The 21333-nt window shown below is 45.0% G+C and overlaps 1 protein-coding gene across 2 annotated transcripts in view; it reads right to left on the bottom strand.

Moving 5' to 3' along the window:
* Positions 1-478: 478 nt before the first annotated feature.
* Positions 479-21333, bottom strand: part of LOC141173078 (cell adhesion molecule CEACAM10-like) — a 196445-nt gene continuing 175590 nt past the window's right edge. For both annotated transcript variants that reach the window (XM_073657722.1, XM_073657723.1), the window contains one exon: positions 479-1184. In XM_073657722.1, coding sequence (XP_073513823.1) covers positions 1137-1184 — 48 coding nt within the window. In that variant the 3' untranslated portion in view covers positions 479-1136. The remainder of the gene's footprint in view (positions 1185-21333) is intronic.

Raw genomic sequence — 21333 nt, 5'->3', positions numbered from 1 at the left:
TTAGTCTATCACTGGCTACTCTCTGGAGACAATAAGGGTATTTAAAAATGAAGCAAGGGTGTGTGAATTAGCAGCAGAAGGTGGAGATCACCGCTGGGTCCTACGAGAGAAGGAAGATGAAAGGATCAAAAAGGTGTCTTCAAAGCCAAGGGCAGCGACCTTCTACAGCTGGATCCAGAACGACTGTCTGTCAAACCTGATACACCCCTCGCATTATCTATGTACACTTAGTATGTCTTTTTGTACAAGCACTTTATTCCTTTTGGTATTTTTTTGTTTGGACATTTTTTATTAATACCTAATAAAGGTTATATTTTAAGGATTACTTCAGATGTTAGTCCTCTGTTCATACTTTTTGAAGAACCAATATTTTGCTATTTGATATTGCATGCGTTGCTCATATTTTAGAGCTGCTCTATCTGCCCTGTCCAAGAGAGAATAATGGGTCACTTTGGCATATTTCTAAAAATTTGACTCGTTTTTATTTCAAATAGATTTTATTGTTTCTAAGAATAAGTTTATTAATTTTTTATAACACAAATGCGTTTCATTTTCAAAATATTCTTATTTGGATAAGTGATTTAATGTTTAACATTTTTAGAGGAGGGATCAGATTTGGAAAGGAAGGAAAGGACAATTAGCCGGAAAATTTTTCCAATTTTCTGATTAAAAACTGAGGTCTGGAAGTGGAATGTTTTGTGACGTCATAATATAGTGCAATGGGTGGTGGGATACAAGTATATTACTAACGTATTGTAGAAGCAGTAATAAATATAGTCCACTTTTTGATTTAGCAAAATCGGGTAGATTTATCGATAAGTGCTTGAGCTGCTGCTTAATACTTGGATTATTCAAAAAAAAGTGTGGAATCTTCAAAGGGAAATTTTAAGAGTGGAAGAGTTCTTAGAATTCACAGCAATTCAAGAGGATAGAAGGTACAAGAAATTTTGAAAAAAAAAAGGAAGATTGATGATTATTTTGTGTTTCACTCATATTATGAAACTGCTGTACCTGCCCCTATAAAATGGCTAAAATAGGAATAACATGGGGAAGGAGATAAGAATTAGAGTGGACTTGGGTTTAGCTGGAATCACCAGTGACTTTTAAGAGATATTCCGTGAAAGATTAGTAATCTCTTAATGTTTCAGCTCAGTATATATGTCCTCAGTGTTGGACTCCAAACCCTGCAAGAAAAAGATTTAGATATTTTAATATATTAGCGCAAAAACAATAAACATAAGAGTCTGAAATATACATACTCATATATATATATGTATATATCATATGATGATTAGTTAAACCTTTCACTATGCTATTATTTATAAGACATTTATAAGACTGTAATATATTTTATTACCCTTTTTTGCTTCCTACTCTCCCAAACCTCATGCTGAAAGTGCTGTTTTATCTGCCCAACTCTTGATCTTTAGAAGCTGCTTTCAGCTGCTGCCTTACAAACATTTATGCGTGAGCATGTGGGAAGGGAGTAGAAAAGCTTTGACAGATGCATAACTACTTTTTTGTATTCTATCTAATGTATGTGCTTATTTTTACTTTCTTATAAACTAAAAAATGTATCCATTGTTAAACTGATGCATATTAAAGCAAGCGTGTCCTATTTTTTAGCAAACACATCCATTGGAATCCATTTTTTTAAATAGCGGATCAATGAGGAGAAAACAAAAAAAGAAAAAAATGAATGAAAAAACAAACAGATACAAATGCATGCATATGTCTTCCATAGACTACAATGTTGTAAAAAAATGGATCTTTTGCTCTATAAGATGAAAAAGCAAAGAAGTCTGCATTTTTATTCATGTTGTAGAAGACCGGATCAAAAAAGATATGATCACAAACTTATTTCTAACGGATACCCCTTTGACATCCGTTTTTCCTATTGTGTTCTATGTAAATATCTGTTTGAATATGTTCTTTACAATATAAATGGATATGTCAAGTAGACCACACAAATGTAGTGTGAAACAAGCCATCAGATGATTATCCATTATGTTAACCCATAAAAATAGATCCAGTTGAAACCTTTTTTGACCAGACAAAAAATGTAATAACTAGTGTTGAGCCACCCCCGTAGTGTTCGAGTTCGGTTTGGTTCATCGAACACCCGTATGTTCGCCGAACTGTTCGTCGAACACCGTTGAACACCGTTAAAACCAATGGCAGGCAAACAAAAACACATAGAAACACATAGAAAACACCTTCAAAGGTGTCCAAAAGCTGACAAACTGCTCAGAAGACACAACTAACACATGGAAAAGTGACAAGTACATATAGTCATGCGAAAAGAAAAGTGGTGGAGGAGTAAAAGGAGGGGGAGACACAGATATAGTTATGTCATGCCCTTCTAAAACCAAAAAAGTGCAAAGCCGACACGGCCAATCCGTTCCTGCCCATGCGACCTCCGTGTCGCCGGGTTTCTGCCAGAGCCGTGGTGGACCCTGACGGCCAGCCCCCCTCTCCCAATACTGGTGCCTGTCCGCTGGTGGGTCGAGCGAGCCCCCCTGCGGTGGAGGCAGGTCTAATCTTTTTAATTTAAATTGTCTCTCTAATTTGAATGAGTACACTTTAAATCCTTTTACAAGGATCTATTGGAGGGCAAGTCTCATGCCAGCAGCCGCGTAATTCCAGCTCCAGTAGCGTCCACTAAAGCTGCTGCAGTTACAAAGCTTTTATAAGGATCAAGCTCGGTGGTCCACCGCAAGGCGCCCTACCGCCAGTCCCAGCCCCTGTGCCTTGGGGTGCCTCCCCGATGATCTTCACTGAGTGTCCCGGGGGCCCAAAGCATTTCCTTTGAAAAAATTAAGTGTCCAAACTACCGGTGGCGTAGCTTGCTTAACAGATGGGATAATCCGCTGACTAGCAGACACTGCTACTAGGCACAAAGTATTTCCTTGGCTAGATGCAGTTAAAAATTTGTAATTAGATGGATGCTGAGAAAGCATTCCATAGAGTCTCCTGGCACGCCATATATTATTCTCTTAAAAAGCTTGGGGTAGGGGTCTAGGGGACACTTTTATAGCCAAAATCACGGCCCTGTATCGCAATACGTCACCTAGGCTGAAGATAAATGGAACATTTTCATCACCTTTCATAATCACCAATGGGAAAAGGCAGGGATGTCCTCTGTCCCCTCTCTTATACATCCTAGTGACGGAGCACCTGCTCTCATCAATTCGCCATAACCCCAATATTAGGTGGATAGAGGTGGGAGGCACCGAGTACAAGTGCTCTGCATTTGCTGATGATGTCCTAGTATATATCACTCAATCACATATATCCATCCCTGCTGTTATGGCTGAAATAGATCACTTTGTTACATGGTCAAATTTTAAAATCAATGCAGCGAAGTCTGAGGCCCTCGATGTCTCCCTCCCCAAATCCATACAGGATTCCATCCAGTCCAACTTTCCTTTTGCCTGGCCCTCACAGGGTATCAAATACTTAGGAATTCCTATTCATAGTGACCTCTCCCGTCTATGTTATCTTAATTTTGGGCCCTTTATTGAACAACTCCATACAGACCACGGTTGGCAAGTTAGAACTGTAAGATTCACTACGTGAACCACTGGTGTTTTGTGGAAAATCACATGTACACTGTGTTCCAAATTATTATGCAAAAAGTGTTTAGGAGTGAAAAGGGAAGAATTTGTTTGTTTGTCAGTTAAACTCATTGATGGTGATGTGTGTCAGGGCTCTTTATATCACTGTAAGCAATTGCAGACACCTGTGCTAATTAGTTTGGTAGGTGTGTCCAATGAAAGGCAAGACTACTTAAGAAGGCTGTCCCACATTATTAAGCAGCCTACATTTTCTGCCAAAAAAGGATGTGTCGGCTGCTGAGAAGCAACAAATTGTGGAGTGTTTAGGTCAAGGCATGACTACAATCAACATTGCCAAGACACTTCATCCTGATCATCGTACAATCAATCAATATGTATCTGATTCACAGTACACACGTGTGCATGCTGATAAGAGAAAATTGAGGACTATTTCCTACAGGCAATTACGTCAGGTTAAAAGAGCAGTGGCAAAAAAGCCTTGTCATAGCAGCAGACAAGTTTTTGAAGCTGCTGGTGCCTCCAATGTCCCCCGAACAACAAGATGCAGGGTCCTTCAGAGGTTTGCAGCTGTGCGTAAGCCATCCTGTCGAACTCCTCTATCCACTGTACACAAGCAGAAATGGCTCCAGTGGGCCAAACAATACATGAAGACTGACTTCAAAACTGTTTTGTTCACCGATGAGTGCCGTGCAACGCTCGATGGTCCAGATGGATGGAGTGGAGGATGGCTGGTTGATGGACACCCCATGCAAACATGGCTGCGGCACCAACAAGGAGGAGGTGGAGTAATGTTTTGGGCTGGAATCATGGGGAGAGAGATTGTCGGCCCCTTTAGGATTCCTGAAGGGGTAAAGATGAACTCCATAATGTATGTGGAGTTTCTCAAACAGCACTTCCTGCCATGGTTCAAGAAGAAGAAACGTGTATTCTGCAGCAAGATCATTTTCATGCATGATAATGCACCGTCTCATGCTGCACATAACAAATCTGCATCTCTGGCTGATATGGGCATAAAAGGGGACAAACTTATGGTGTAACCCCCATGCTCCCCTGACCTCAACCTCATTGAGAACCTCTGAAGCATCATCAAAAGGAGTGTCTATGACGGCGGGAGGCAGTTCACATCTAAGCAACAGCTCTGGGAGGGTATTCTGTCCTCATGCAAAACAATTGAAGCAGAAACCATCCAAAACCTGACAAATTCAATGGACGAGAGAGTCAGAAGCTCCTTTCGAACAAGGGGTCCTATGTGCAAATGTAACATCACCTAAAATAAAGTTTTGGGTTGAAAACTGTTTGATTTCAGCTTCTAATAACCTGCTAATGCTTATAATTTCAAAAATGACCATTTTTTTGTTCTTTATTAAAACGAAAAGGATGATCGAAGAGTGTGGGGGATCTAAGAGTGTGGCAACCCAGTAGTCAGGATTATTTCGAATTCTGACAATCTGAGGGTCATGTTGCAGGCAGTGCAGCAAGAAGGCACTCATGTGTCTTGCCCATCTAGGAGCCCCAAAATTATTTTCCGGGCTAGATGCAGCTAAAAATTATTATTAATTTGAAAGCTGGTGGAGCTTAGTATAGATGGCCTAATAGAATCAGCACTGCAAACTGCTACAAGGCCCAAATTATTTTCCAGCCAAGATACAGATAAGCATGATTAGTAGTGTTGAGCGATACCTTCCGATATCAGGAAATATCGTATCGGATTGGATCGGACCGATACTCAAAAAGTATCGGATATCGCCGATTCCGATACCGGAAACCAATGCAAGTCAATGGGACACTAATATCGGAATGAAAATAAACCCTTTCTTTCCTTGTAGGTTAATTCTACATGAAGTAAAAAAACTAAGAATAATGTAGAATGTATTATGCGAAAAGCCGGCAATTCATCAGCGGCATACACCGGTACCCGACAATTTACAACAGAAAGAATAGAGCTTCACACATAGATTAGATAGATAGAAACATGTCAGTCACATATATATGAAGTACAGTGACAGTGTTGCTTACTGTACTTGTCATTTAGTGTAAAGGATTTATTTAAAAAAATAATAGTGTTTTCATGCACCGTCTCTTTAAAAAAGCCGGCCGGCAATTCAGCAGCGGTACCCGACAATTTAGAATAGAAGGAATAGAGCATCACACATAGATCAGATAGATAGAAACATGTCAGTCACATATATAAGAAGTACAGTGACAGTGTTGATTACTGTACTTGTCATTTAGTGTTAAAATAAAGGATTTATTTAAAAAAAAATTGGCGTGGGGTTTCCCTTAATTTTAGTCTCTAGCGGAGGTTAAGCAGACGGCTGGGGCAGATGTTTGAAGCCTGGGAAGGGGGTAATACCCACGGAGCTTCCCAGGCTACTAATATCAGCACCCAGCTGAATACCTAGCCCTTACTAGCTATTAAAATGGGGGACCCCCCCAAAAAAATGACGTGGGGTCCCCCCTATTTTAATAGCTAGCAAAGGCTAGGCAGACAGCTGGGGGCTGATATTAATAGCCCAGGAAGGGAGCCATGAATATTGGCCCCCTCCCAGGCTAGAAACACCAGCCGTCAGCCGCCCCAGAAATGGCGCATCCATAGGATGCGCCAATTCTGGCACTTAGCCTCGCTCTTCCCACTGCCCTGTAGCTGTGGCAGTGAGGTAATAGGGCTGGGGTTGATGTCAGCTTATAATGCCAGCTGACATCAAGCCCAGGTTAGTAATGGAGAGGCGTCTATAAGACACCCCCATTACTAACCCCATAGTGAAAGTTAAAAAAAAAAACACAAACACCCAGAATAAAGTCCTTTAATTGAAATAAACACACAATTCTTTATTGTTCTAAATTAAACCATACTTACCGTCACGCCCATTCCAGCTGAAGCCAACGATCTCCTGCAATAAAAGAAAAATAATAAAGCAACCTCATCCTTACCTTTCCATGGTTCCCACGACGGCTCCAGCTCTGCTACATTGAGATGACAGGCTGGACCGCAGCAGAACGCTGCCATCCAGCCTGTCATCCCGCAGACACTGAGAAGCGCAGGCATGCTTGCGCTCTGCAGTGTCTGGCTGTGACGGCATAAAGATGAGACGAGTTCATGTCCAATGAACTCAGCTCACCTCATGCACGTCACTGACAGCATGGGAGAATTCTCACGCTGAAGCGCTGAGTGCAGGAGAATTTTCCCACGCTGTCAGTGACGTGCATGAGGTGAGCTGAGTTCATTGGACATGAACTCAGCTCATCTTTATGCCGTCACAGAGAGACACTGAGAAGCGCAAGCATGCCTGTGCTTCTCAGTGTCTGCGGGATGACAGGCTGGATGGCAACGTTCTGCTGCGGTCCAGCCTGTCATCTCGATGTAGCAGAGCTGAAGCTGTCGTGGGATCCATGGGAAGGTAAGGATGAGGTTGGTTTATTATTTTTCTTTTATTGCAGGAGATCGTTGGCTTCAGCTGGAATGGGCGTGACGGTAAGTATGGTTTAATTTAGAACAATAAAGAATTGTGTGTTTATTTCTATTAAAGGACTTTATTCTGGGTGTTGTGTTTTTTTTAAATACTTTACTAGAAATTCATGGTGGTCATGTCTAATATTGGCGTGACCCCATGAATTTCGGGCTTAGGGCCAGCTGATAATGCCAAGCTGGCCTTAACCCCTTTATTACCCAGTGAGCCACCGCACCAGGGCCCTGGATGAGTTGGGTACAGCGCCAGAAGATGGCGCTTCTATGAAGGCGCCATTTTTCGGGGCGGCTGCGGACTGCAATTTGCAGCGGGTGGAGCCCAGAAAGCTTGGGTCTCCCTGCGCTGCGGATTCCAGCCCCCAGCTGCCTAGTTGTACCTGGCTGGACACAAAAATAGGGCGAAGCCCCACGTATTTTTTTTTTTAATTATTTCATGAAATAATTTTTTAAAAAAAGGTCTTCCCTATATTGTTGTGTCCGGCCAGGTACAAATAGGCAGCTGGTGGTTGGGAGCAGCTCGTTCCTGCCTGCTGTACCTGGCTGGACCCAAATATAGTGCGAAGCTCCACGTCAATTTTTTTTAAATTATTTCATGAAATAATTTTTTAAAAAAAGGGCTTCCCTATATTGTTGTGTCCGGCCAGGTACAAATAGGCAGCTGGTGGTTGGGGGCAGCCCGTTCCTGCCTGCTGTACCTGGCTGGACCCAAATATAGTGCGAAGCTCCACGTCAATTTTTTTTTAATTATTTCATGAAATAATTTTTTAAAAAAAGGTCTTCCCTATATTGTTGTGTCCGGCCAGGTACAAATAGGCAGCTGGTGGTTGGGAGCAGCCCGTTCCTGCCTGCTGTACCTGGCTGGACCCAAATATAGTGCGAAGCTCCACGTCAATTTTTTTTAAATTATTTCATGAAATAATTTTTTAAAAAAAGGGCTTCCCTATATTGTTGTGTCCGGCCAGGTACAAATAGGCAGCTGGTGGTTGGGGGCAGCCCGTTCCTGCCTGCTGTACCTGGCTGGACCCAAATATAGTGCGAAGCTCCACGTCAATTTTTTTTTAATTATTTCATGAAATAATTTTTTAAAAAAAGGTCTTCCCTATATTGTTGTGTCCGGCCAGGTACAAATAGGCAGCTGGTGGTTGGGAGCAGCCCGTTCCTGCCTGCTGTACCTGGCTGGACCCAAATATAGTGCGAAGCTCCACATCAATTTTTTTTTAATTATTTCATGAAATAATTTTTTAAAAAAAGGGCTTCCTTATATTGTTGTGTCCGGCCAGGTACAAATAGGCAGCTGGTGGTTGGGGGCAGCCCGTTCCTGCCTGCTGTATCTGGCTGGACACAAATATAGGACGAAGCCCCACGTCAATTTTTTTAAAATTATTTCATGAATTTCCTGAAATAATTAAAAAAAAATTGACGTGGAGCTTCGCACTATATTTGTGTTCAGCCAGGTACAGCAGGCAGGAACGGGCTGCCCCCAACCACCAGCTGCCTATTTGTACCTGGCCGGACACAACAATATAGGGAAGCCCTTTTTTTCTTTATTATTTCATGAATTTCATGAAATAATTAAAAAAAAAAATACATGGGACTTCTCCCTATTTTTGTGTCCAGCCAGGTACAACTAGGCAGCTGGGGGATGGAATCTGCAGCACAGGGAGGCCCAAGCTTTCTGGGCCCCCCCCCCGCTGCAAATTGCAGTCCGCAGCCGCCCCGGAAAATGACGCGTTCATAGAAGCTGGATGCTGTACCTGGCTGGCATACAAAAATATGGCAAAGCCCACGTCAAAATTTTTGGGAAAAATTAATTAAAAAATAAATAATAATTTAGGGACTGCATCTTTATTAACTCCTCAAATGTCATTTAGTGTTAAAATAAAGGATTTATTTTAAAAAAAAATTGGCGTGGGATCCCCCATAATTTTAGTCTCTAGCGGAGGTTAAGCAGACATCTGGGGAAGATGTTTGAAGCCTGGGAAGGGTGTAATACCCATGGATCTTCCCAGACTACTAATATCAGCCCCCAGTTGAATACCTAGCCTTTACTAGCTATTAAAATGGGGGACCCCCCAAAAAAAATGACGTGGGGTCCCCCCTAAATAAATAGCTAGCAAAGGCTAGGCAGACAGCTGGGGGCTGATATTAATAGCCCAGGAAGGGTGCCATGAATATTGGCCCCCTCCCAGGCTAGAAACACCAGCCGTCAGCCGCCCCAGAAATGGCGCATCCATAGGATGCGCCAATTCTGGCACTTAGCCTCGCTCTTCCACGCTGCCCTGGTGCGGTGGCAGGGGGTAATAGGGCTGGGGTTCATGTCAGCGCCAGCTGCCATGAAGCCCAGGTTAGTAATGATGGGCGTCTATAAGACACCCCCATTACTAACCTACAAAGTGTTAAAAAGAAAAAACACACACTACACCCAGAAAAAAATAATTTATTTGAAATAAAACACACAATTTTATTTAATTCTTAGTTTACTAAAAAAAAATAGTTACCTGTCCACGTTCCTGCGCTGATCTCCCATGCACAGCTGTCACATCTGGAGATGGTGACAGCTGTGCATGGCTGCTGTAAGCTCACGCTGCCGGGAACACGTCCGCTCCCGGCAGCGTGAGCCCTGACTGAGGTCACCGGAGTGCATTCAGTCAGCGCTGCTCCGGAGACCTCCTTTACGGCACTGCTGTACCGTGGGAATTTCTCACGATACAGCAGGGCCGTAAAGGAGTTGACCGGAGCAGCGCTGCCTGAACTCCGGTGAACCCGCTTATGCAATGACGGGGCTGCTTTACGGCCCCGTCATTCTAGCGGCGGCAGCGGTTCAGAGCGGTCACATTCTATGTGGCTGCTCTGAACTGGAGATCTTCGTGGGACACTCGTGGACTACTACGGAGGGGTAAGGATAAGGTTGTGGTTTATTATTTTATATTTTATTACAGGAGATCGATGGCTTCGGGGAATTAGGTGTCTAGGTGAGTATAGGTGTAGTTTTTTATTTTTTACTTTATTTTAGGTGGCGATCGGCGGGGACAGGTAATGTATGAACTAATTTATTGTAGGCAACCACTGGCCACCAATGACATGTATTTAACATTTATTGGGGACACAGTAGGGCAATTTATATAGCAGGATCAGGCTGATGGGAACTACTGCTCCCATCGAGCTGATCCTGCTGGCACGAGTGGACGGGGGACAGACATAGGCCGATGGGAGTAGTAGTGTCACATCGGCCTATGTCTGCCTGCACGCACACACCCGCACACATCGCACAGACACCGCACACACACACCCGCAGACATCGCACAGACACCGCGCCCACAAGCACACATCGCACAGGCACCCACACACACCAATCATGACGGGTCTGGGAGGTGAGGCTGACCTGTGCGACCGTGGGAAAGTTCATGTGAGTTCATGCAGTCAAGCATGAACTCACATGAACCCTCTGAGGGCACCGCGACTACTTCAAATGAACAGCTGATCGGCATCACCTGATACCTCAGCTGTTCATTTGAAATAACCGGCGGGAAAGCGCAGCACAGAACGGGAAAGCCTGCGGTGAAGTCTTTTCACTGCCGGCTTCCCCGCCCGGGTCCTTCGCTCCCCGCTCCTTGGTGCTGCGCTCCCCGCCCGGTCCTAACTTACGATCGGGATGGGAGGTGGCGAGGGGAGCGGAGGATCGAGGTGGGAGGCTGCGGGGAAGCAGTATGGGGCTGTGTGATTGTTTAAAAGCCGGCGGCTTTTTACCTCCCGCCGGCTTTTAAACAATCAGGAGAATTCTCCCACGCCGGGATGGCATTCTGATGACAGGCTGGATCTCAGCTGAGCGCTGCCATCCAGCTTGTCATCCTTCAGAGACCCTGCAGAGCGCAGGCATTATGGGAACTTCCGATTCCGGTATTCGATATTGTAAAAGTATCGGAATTAAGTATCGGAATTCCGATACCGCGAATATCGGCCGATACCCGATATTTCAGTATCGGAATGCTCAACACTAATGATTAGTAATTTTAAATCTGGTGGAGTTTAGTATAGATGTCCTCATAGAATCAGTACTGCAAACTGGTACAAGGACCAAATTATTTTCCAGCCAAGATACAGATAAACATGATTAGTAATTTGAAAGCTTAAAACGGTTGGTGAGGTGATTTTAACAAATCATCAAGCTTTTACTCTCCCCAGGATGACACAGGGGTAGAAAAGTCATTTCGGATCCCTGATTTGTTCATCTTTATGAACGTGAGTCTGTCTACATTATCAGTGGAGAGCCTCGTGCGCTTATCTGTCAGCACACCACCAGCAGCGCTGAACACACGTTCAGACAGAATGCTGGCTGCGGGGCATGACAAGATCTCCAAGGCGTAAGTGGCGAGCTCCGGCCATTTATCCAGATTGGAAGCCCAAAAAGAGCAAGGGTTCAATGACACAGTCATGGCTTCAATGTTTACTTGGAGATACTCCTGTACCATCGTCTCTAGGCGTTGACTATGTGTCAGACTTCTTGTCTCCTGTGGCCTTGCAAAGGATGGGCTAGAAAAGTGGTGAAATGATTCCGCAAAATTGATGTTACCAGTAGTGTTGAGCGAACATACTCGACACTGCTCGGTACTCGCCCGAGCATCACGCTACTCGGGATGTTCGGCGAGCACCGAGCATTTCCGGGTTACTCGGGCGGGAGCTCGGGTCTCCGCCCTGCATGTTTGGTGCTCTTTACAGAGCCAATGAACATGCAGGGATTGCCAGCCAGTCACTGTAATGCCGCAGCCATGTTGTTTGTGGGCATTACAGTGATTGGCTGGCCGCACAGCGTCACCTCGAGTATTTAAAACCGGGCACCGCCATCTTGGACACAGTCGCTCCGGATCAGACAGTGTAGGGACAGCGCTGCTGATTTAGGGAGAAATATATCCTGCAAAATAGTTAGTGTAGGGTCAGTAAAGGCTCCCAGATCAAACAAACAGACCTTCTCAGGACTAATATCCATCCCAGGTATATCAGGCAGGCAGGCAGGCAGGCTGTATAGGAGACGCAGTGGTTATACCAGCAAACGCTGCATTACAGTCCTGTGTGCTGCTCCTGTTGCTGAAATTGCTGGACTTAGCTCCAGGTCCCGGGGGCCAGGAAAAATCCTTTTTTTTATCTAAATCCTCTTTTTTTTTTCCTCCTTCACAATGTACAAATACCCATCTTATTAACCTTTTGGTGCCCCCCACCCCAAAAAAAAAAAGTGTGCCACTGATTTTTCAGACACAAATATATCTGTTGAAAATAGTCTGGTGTAGGCCAGAGAAATAGAAGTGTGGTTTTGCAGTTCTATGGGCCATTTGTATCTAAAAAAACAGTTTGAGTGTGTCGCTCACTGTTCAGCCACAAATATATATATATTTTAAAAAGCCTGGTATACACCAGTAAATTATTACTGTGGTTTTGATGTTCCACGGTAAAACATCTCTATTATCCTGTTTTTGGCATTTTTTGCTGTATAAAAATAATAATAGTGTCTCCCTGATTTTTCAGACACAAATATATCTGTTGAAATTAGTCTGGTGTAGGCCAGAGAGACAGAAGTGTGCTTTTGCTGTTCAATGGTAAAAAATCTCTATTATCCTGCTTTTTGCATTTTTTGCTGTAAAAAAAAAAATTAGTGTCTCCCTGATTTTTCAGACACAAATATATCTGTTGAAAATAGTCTGGTGTAGGCCCGAGAAATACAAGTGTGGTTTTGCAGTTCCACGGTACAAACCTCTGTATTATCCACTTTTGGGCCATTTGTATCTAAAAAAAACAGTTGGAGTGTGTCGCTCACTGTTCAGCCGCAAATATATATATATTTTAAAAAGCCTGGTATACACCAGTAAATTATTACTGTGGTTTTGATGTTCAACGGTAAAACATCTCTATTATCCTGTTTTTGGCATTTTTTGCTGTATAAAAATAATAATAGTGTCTCACTGATTTTTCAGACACAAATATATCTGTTGAAAATCGTCTGGTGTAGGCCAGAGAGACAGAAGTGTGCTTTTGCTGTTCCACGGTAAAAAATCTCTATTATCCTGCTTTTTGCATTTTTTGCTGTAAAAAAAAAAAAAAATAGTGTCTCCCTGATTTTTCAGACACAAATATATCTGTTGAAAATAGTCTGGTGTAGGCCCGAGAAATACAAGTGTGGTTTTGCAGTTCCACGGTACAAACCTCTGTATTATCCACTTTTGGGCCATTTGTATCTAAAAAAAACAGTTGGAGTGTGTCGCTCACTGTTCAGCCACAAATATATATATATATTTTAAAAAGCCTGGTATACACCAGTAAATTATTACTGTGGTTTTGATGTTCCACGGTAAAACATCTATATTATCCTGTTTTTGGCATTTTTTGCTGTATAAAAATAATAATAGTGTCTCCCTGATTTTTCAGACACAAATATATCTGTTGAAAATAGTCTGGTGTAGGCCAGAGAGACAGAAGTGTGCTTTTGCTGTTCCACGGTAAAAAATCTCTATTATCCTGCTTTTTGCATTTTTTGCTGTAAAAAAAAAAAAAATAGTGTCTCCCTGATTTTTCAGACACAAATATATCTGTTGAAAATAGTCTGGTGTAGGCCCGAGAAATACAAGTGTGGTTTTGCAGTTCCACGGTACAAACCTCTGTATTATCCACTTTTGGGCCATTTGTATCTAAAAAAAACAGTTGGAGTGTGTCGCTCACTGTTCAGCCGCAAATATATATATATATTTTAAAAAGCCTGGTATACACCAGTAAATTATTACTGTGGTTTTGATGTTCCACGGTAAAACATCTCTATTATCCTGTTTTTGACATTTTTTGCTGTATAAAAATAATAATAGTGTCTCACTGATTTTTCAGACACAAATATATCTGTTGAAAATAGTCTGGTGTAGGCCAGAGAGACAGAAGTGTGCTTTTGCTGTTCCACGGTAAAAAATCTCTATTATCCTGCTTTTTGCATTTTTTGCTGTAAAAAAAAAAAAAAAATAGTGTCTCCCTGATTTTTCAGACACAAATTTATCTGTTGAAAATAGTCTGGTGTAGGCCCGAGAAATACAAGTGTGGTTTTGCAGTTCCACGGTACAAACCTCTGTATTATCCACTTTTGGGCCATTTGTATCTAAAAAAAACAGTTGGAGTGTGTCGCTCACTGTTCAGCCACAAATATATATATATTTTAAAAAGCCTGGTATACACCAGTAAATTATAACTGTGGTTTTTCTGTTCCACGGTAAAAAATCTCTATTATTCAGGTTTTGGTAGTTTTTTCCGTAAGGAAAAACAGTAGTGTCTCCTGACTGTTGTGACACAAAAATATATCTGTTGAAAATAGTCTTGTGTAGGCCCGACATCCCAGTGTGGTTTCGCAGTTCCACGGGTCAAATCGCTGTACTATCCAGTTTTGGGCCTTTGGTATCTAAAAAAAAAGCAGTTTGAGTGTGTCGCTCACTGTTCAGCCGCAAATATCTCTATTTAAAAAAGTTAGGTATACCCCAGTAAACAATAACTGTGGTTTTCCTCTTCCACGGTTCTAATCTACTCTTTATTACCCTTTTTCCATTGATAGTGCAAGTGTAAGCTATTTTACTTCATTTACAATGGGCAAGGCGCGTGGCAAGGGACGTGGAAGTGGACGTTCTGGTGATGGTTCGTGCAGAGGACGGGGCCGTGGCCAAGGTGAAAATGTGCGACAACCAACAGCCACATCTTCTCGCTCCCACTTCTTGACCGAATTACTAGGGAAGCACAGAACAACACCAGTATTGAGAACTGATCAGTGTGAACAGGTTATTAATTGGATAGCAGACAATACTTCCAGTTACCTGGGCACCACCACCTCCGGTCTGTCTTCCACACGGTCAACTCTTAGTAGCCGTGAGTCTCGACCGCATACTCCTCCTCACCCTGATGCTCCTTCCTCCCACCATGCCGAGTGTCGTCAGACAGCAAGTGATCCCACACTTGGACACTCTGAAGAGCTGTTCACTGGTCCATTTCCATATTTGGGCCCCTCGCCTGATACGCTTGAAGTGGTGGAAGAGGAGATCCCATGTTGCGATGCCCAAATATTTGAACAGCCAGGGCCACAGGAAGTCGACGTTGGCAATCTGTCACAAGAGGTGGACGATGACGAGACACAATTGCCAGGAAGTGAGGAGGAGGATCGTGGTGCGCAAGTGGAAGAGGAGGAGGTGGTGGATGATCTAGTAACTGACCCAACGTGGAAGGAGGACATGCAGAGTGAGGCCAGCAGCACACAGGGGGAGGGAGGCAGAGTACCCCAACAGGCAGGAAGAAGCAGTGTGGTGGCCGCAGACAGAAGGCAGGCAACCGTTCCCCGTAACACCAACACGAGGGACGTTGCCTGTACAAGCGGTGCATTTCCAGAGTCTGGAATTTTTTTAAAGACTCTGCTGATAACCCCAAAAAGGCCATATGTTCCACCTGCCATGCCAGCATCAGCAGGGGTGACAAAACTACCAGCCTGACCACCACCAGCATGATCAGGCACATGGCAGCAAAGCACCCGACTTTGTGGGGCGAAACTCAGGGTCCTCGACCAGTGTCAGCGGGTGTCACCACTGCTTCTTCCACTGTTGTGCGTGCAATAGAACCCCCTGTTGTGTGTGCTAGGCAATCCCCTGTCCATACTGCATGTAAAGATGCCCCCTCCTCTCAGTCTTCACTTGTTATGGCAGTTTCTCAAGAAACAGCATCAACGTCCACGTCCACGTCCCACCGCAGCGTTCAATTGTCCATATCCCAGACCTTTGAACGAAAGCGAAAATTCGCAGCTAACGCCCCACAGGCCACAGTCCTAAATTTGCACATTTCACGACTGCTTGCATTTGAAATGCTGCCTTTTAGGCTGATGGAGACGGAATCCTTCCGCAATCTTATGGCGGTGGCCATCCCTTGGTACTCGGTCCCCAGCCGACACTATTTTGCCCGGTGTGCCGTCCCCGCCTTACACAAGCACGTGTCCCAAAGCATCTGCCGTGCTCTCAACAGCGCAGTTACTGGGAGAGTCCACCTGACAACGGACACGTGGACAAGTGCTTGTGGCCAGGGACGGTACATCTCTCTGACGGCACACTGGGTAAACATAGTGGAAGCCGGGACCCAGTCAGACCTTGGGACGGAACACATCCTCCCCACACCGAGGATTGCGGGCCCTATGTCAGTCAGAGTTGCCCCCACAGTGTACAGCTCCTGTGCATCCTCCTCCTCCTCCTCCTCCTCATGTTCAGCCTCCATCTCAGATATCACCACATCAGTTACAAGCTGGAAGCATTGCAGTACTGCCTCCGCCAAGCGGCAACAGGCTGTGCTGAAACTCATAAGTTTAGGTGATAAATCTCACACTGCTTGTGAGTTGTGGACAGCTGTGAAAGAGAAGGCAGATCTGTGGCTGAGACCGCTGAACCTACATCCCGGCATGGTCTTGTGTGACAATGGCCGTAACCTGGTGGCGGCTCTGAGGCGAGGTGAGATCACACACGTACCATGCCTGGCTCATGTGCTTAACCTCGTGGTTCAGCGGTTTCTTAAATCGTACCCTGAGTTGCCAGATCTGCTCGTGAAAGTACGCCGCCTGTCAGCTCATTTTCGCAAGTCGGCTACAGCTTCCGCCGCCCTTGCTGTGTTGCAGCAGCGTTTGCAGCTTCCGGCACACCGACTGGTGTGTGATGTCCCCACACGTTGGAACTCTACCCTCCACATGTTGCAAAGGATTTGTGAGCAGAAGAGAGCAGTTGTGGAGTACCAGCTGCAACAAGGCCGTCGATATTCAGGTCAGACTCCACACATAAGACCTCAGGAGTGGACCTGGATGTCTGACATATGTACCATCCTGACAAACTTTGAGGAGGCCACCAAGATGGTGAGTGGCGATGACGCCATCATTAGTGTCAGCATCCCACTTGTCTGTCTTTTGCAACGCTCTCTGCAGAGAATTAAAGAGGAGGCATTGCAGCCAGAGTATGATGAGATGGATCAAGAAGCCGTAGCGGGCGATTGCACACAGCCCAGCCTCATCTCATCCCAACGTGCATTGGGGGACAATGAGGGAGAGGAGGAGGAGGAGGAGGAAGAACAGGAGCTGCTATCATGCGTTGTAGACGGTAGTACCTGTACAAGTGTCATACCGTCGGTTCAGCGTGGGTGGCCTGAGGACAGGGGGGAGGAGGAAGAGGAGGAGGAGGAGGAGAGCATGATCTGTCGTCATCTTGGTGAGGACACTGAAATCTTGCCCGTTACCAGTCTGGCACGCATGGCTGACTTTATGTTACGCTGCCTTAACCGTGACCCTCGCGTTGTCAAAATGTTGGGTGACAGTCATTACTGGTTGGTGACACTTCTAGACCCTCGCTACAAGGAGAACTTTCACTCTCTTATTCCTGAGGTGGAGAGGTCTACAAAAATGGGGCAATACCAGAAGGCCCTTGGGCAGAACTCTTAAAAAAATTCCCATCTGAACACGCTAGCGGCAGAGGTCACAGTTCATTGCCCAACCAAGGCGTACAGGCGAGAGAGATGCAACTCCAATCCAGCAGAGGCAGGGGAACACTGTCAACGTTCTGGGACAGTTTTCTGACACCCGCCAAGCTTACAGGCCCTGAGGCGCGGAGTACTCTCACAAGGAGTGGAAAGTTTCAAAAGATGGTGAGGGAGTACCTTGCCGATCGTACCAGCGTCCTCCGTGATTCCTCTGTGCCTTTTAATTATTGGGTATCCAAGCTGGACTCTTGGAATGAACTCGCTCTGTACGCCTTGGAGGTCCTGGCCTGCCCTGCCGCTAGCGTGCTATCGGAGCATGTTTTTAGTGCCGCTGGGGGAATTATAACTGATAAGCGCACTCGCCTGTCAACTGACAATGCTGACAACCTGACCCTTATCAAAATGATGCAGAACTGTTAAAAAAATTCCCATCTGAACACGCTAGTGGCAGAGGTCACAGTTCTTTACCGAACCAAGGTGTACAGGCGAGAAAGGCGCAACTCCAATCCAGCAGAGGCAGGGGAACACTGTCAACATTCTGGGACAGTTTTCTGAGACCCACCAAGCTTACAGACCCTGAGACGCAGGGTACTCTCACAAGGAGTGGAAAGTTTCAAAGATGGTGAGGGAGTACCTTGCCAACCGTACCAGCGTCCTCCGTGATTCCTCTGTGCCTTTTAATTATTGGGCATCCAAGCGGGACACTTGGAATGAACTCGCTCTGTACGACTTGAAGGTCCTTGCCTGCCCTGCCGCTAGCATGTTATCGGAGCGTGTTTTTAGTGCCAATGGTGGAATTATAACTGATAAGCGCACTCGCCTGTCACCTGTCAACTGACAATACTGACAGGTGGACGGCATAGGCAAAGACTATGGGAGACCCACTCCCCAATAATGGGAATAATGTTTTTAATATGCTGTACTGCATGGCTCTTGTAAGGGACATTGCAAGTTCCCCCTTCCTAATTTTTGGCAGCTTTTGCTTGGAAGGCATAGGCAAAGACTATGGGAGACCCACTCTCCAATAATGGGAATAATGTTTTTAATATGCTGTACTGCATGGCTCTTGTAAGGGGCATTAAAATCGTCTTGTTAAGCTACTGTGACCTCCACGTCTCTTCCAAGGGTCGTTAATATTGTCTTTTTATTCCACTGCGACCTCCACCACTCTTCCAAGGGGCATTAAAAGCGTCTTGTTAAGCTACTGTGACCTCCACGTCTCTTCCACAGGGCGTTGATATTGTCTTTTTATTCCACTGTAACCTCCACCACTCTTCCAAGGGGCATTGATATAGTCTTTTTATTCCACTGCGACCTCCACCACTCTTCCAAGGGGCATTAAAACCGTCTTGTTAAGCTACTGTGACCTCCACGTCTCTTCCACGGGGCATTGATATTGTCTTTTTATTCCACTGTAACCTCCACCACCTAGCAGCTACTACATACATACGCTTGCATTCCAAGGAACAGAAAGCTAAGGAGGTGGATGGCCTCATGATCATGAATAATTTACTCGTTGTGTAGGAGGCCGACCACTGCTGCTGTCTACCTTCTGAACTTTGTGTTGAAGCCTGATTGACCCAGGACCCGCAATCCTCTATGTCTGGAGGACGTGTTGCATCCCAGTGTCCAACTGTGTCCCGGCTTCCACAATATTAACCCAGTGTGAAGGCGTCAGTGAGATGGACCATTCCTGGCCACATTCGCTTGTCCACGTGTTTGTGGTTAGGCTGTCCTTCCCACTAAATGCACTGGGGAGGGCACAGGTAATGTTTTGGTATGCGCGCTAGTGTATAAGGCGCACCGGGACAAATAGGGGCGGCTTGGGACCGTTTATGGACACCCGGCCACCCCCACGCGGCTGGGGACTGTGTGTGGGCACCCGGCCGCGGGGCGGCTGGGGATTGAGTATGGACACCCGGCCGCCCCCTGGTGGCTGGGGACCAAGCGTGGACACCCGGCCGCCGGGCGGCTGGGGACTGAGTATCAATACCAGGCTACCGACGCAGTCATGACGTGGTGGTCAGATTCCACCTCCACATGCCTAAAAGGCCCAATTTCAAGTGCAAGCAAGCTAGCAGTATGGTATTGCAGCCTGGGGGTGGGTGGGTGGCAGGCTGCATACTTGCGCTTGTATTGCAAGTTATGGGGGAGGTACAATTGAACACTGCCCTGGGACAAGGACTTGCACGGGGATAGTTGCAAGTCTGCATCTTCTGATGCGGCAAGGATCACTTCTGATGGGCACACTTTTAGGCAGTGACCTGGGTGTCAAAGATGCTTCCAGGGGTCTTCCCCATGCTGTTCCCATGTCTTTTTAGCACTGTATGCATGTGTCACACAGCACATGGCCAGATAAGGTTGTAAAATGTTAAAATGACATTTCCCGGTGAATGCATTTGTCACGGTTGAAAGCAATACAAACGTGCAAAAACGCATAAAAAATGCTACTTGTGAACATAGCCCAAGGTGTGGAGGAGTATTTTTGTTTTTGGTTATTTATTTTACCTTATACACAAGTCTTTACCCTGGAAAGGATGTTCCTTAACCCCTTTCCGACCTGGTCAGTAATAGTACGCACCAGGTCGGGAAGGCCGGTTCAGTGGGGGCTCCGGCGGTGAGCCCGCACTGAAGCGAGCACATGTCAGCTGATTATTGGAATCGCAATCCACCCGCGGCTGTTAATATGTTAAATCTCTGACAGTGGCATTTAACTCGCGCTTCCGGGAGTCCTAAGCCCTGCCCATCAGTGACCCCGTCACGTGATCGCGGGTCACCAGTGGGTGGGCATTACAACTCAGGGTCTGCAGCAGACGCCTGTGGTTGTCATGTCTCAATTGCTATGAGCGCCACCTAGTGGTCAGCGCTCATAGCAAGTGAGCATTTCTCCTGCATACAAGCGATCTGCTCATCGCTTGTATGCAGTAGAAGCAATCAGACAACTGCTGCTTCTAGTCTCCTCTGGAGACTATAGAAGCAAGCAGAAAGTGTAAAAAAAAGTTTTTAAAAAAATAAAAAAAATAAAAAATATATAAAAGTTTAAGTCACCCCCCTTTCGCCCCATTCAAAATAAAATATATATATATATAAAAAAAAAAATACATACACATATTTGGTATCGCCGCGTTCAGAATCGCCCGATCTATCAATATAAAAGAAGAATTAATACAATCAGTAAACGGCGTAGCGAGAAAAAAATTTTAAACGCCAGAATTAAGTTTTTTTGGTCTCTACAACTTTGCAATAAAATGCAATAACGGGCGATCAAAACATCGGATCTACCCCAAAATTGTATCAATAAAAACGTCAGCCCGGCTCGCAAAAAATAAGCCCTCACCTGGCCACAGATCCCGAAAAATGGAGAAGCTAAGGGTCTCGGAAAATGGCGTCATTTTTTTTTTTTTTTTTAAGCAAGCTTTGGATTTTTTTTTCACCACTTAAATAAAAAAGAACCTATACATGTTTGGTGTCTATGAACTCGTAATGACCTTGAAAATAATGATGGCAGGTCAGTTTTAGCAATCTGTGAACGTGGTAAAAAAAGGACCCAAAAAACAACTGTGGAATTGCATTTTTTTTGCAGTTTCACTGCACTTGGAATTTTTTTCCCATTTTCCAGCACACGATATGGTAAAACCAGTGATGGTGTTTAAAAGTACAACTCGTCCCGCAAAAAATAAGCCCTCACATGGCCATATTGAACGAAAATTAAAAAAGTTCTGGCTCTGGGAAGAAGGGGAGCAAAAAAGGAAAACACAAAAACAGAAAGACCCATGGTCGTTA

The sequence above is a fragment of the Phyllobates terribilis genome, unplaced genomic scaffold, assembly GCF_046119375.1.
Source record: "Phyllobates terribilis strain yellow unplaced genomic scaffold, ASM4611937v1 Scaffold_12__6_contigs__length_324123572, whole genome shotgun sequence".
NCBI lineage: Eukaryota > Metazoa > Chordata > Amphibia > Anura > Dendrobatidae > Phyllobates > Phyllobates terribilis.
The sequence above is the reverse complement of the archived record's forward strand: the minus strand, read 5'-3'. Positions and strand labels throughout refer to the sequence as shown.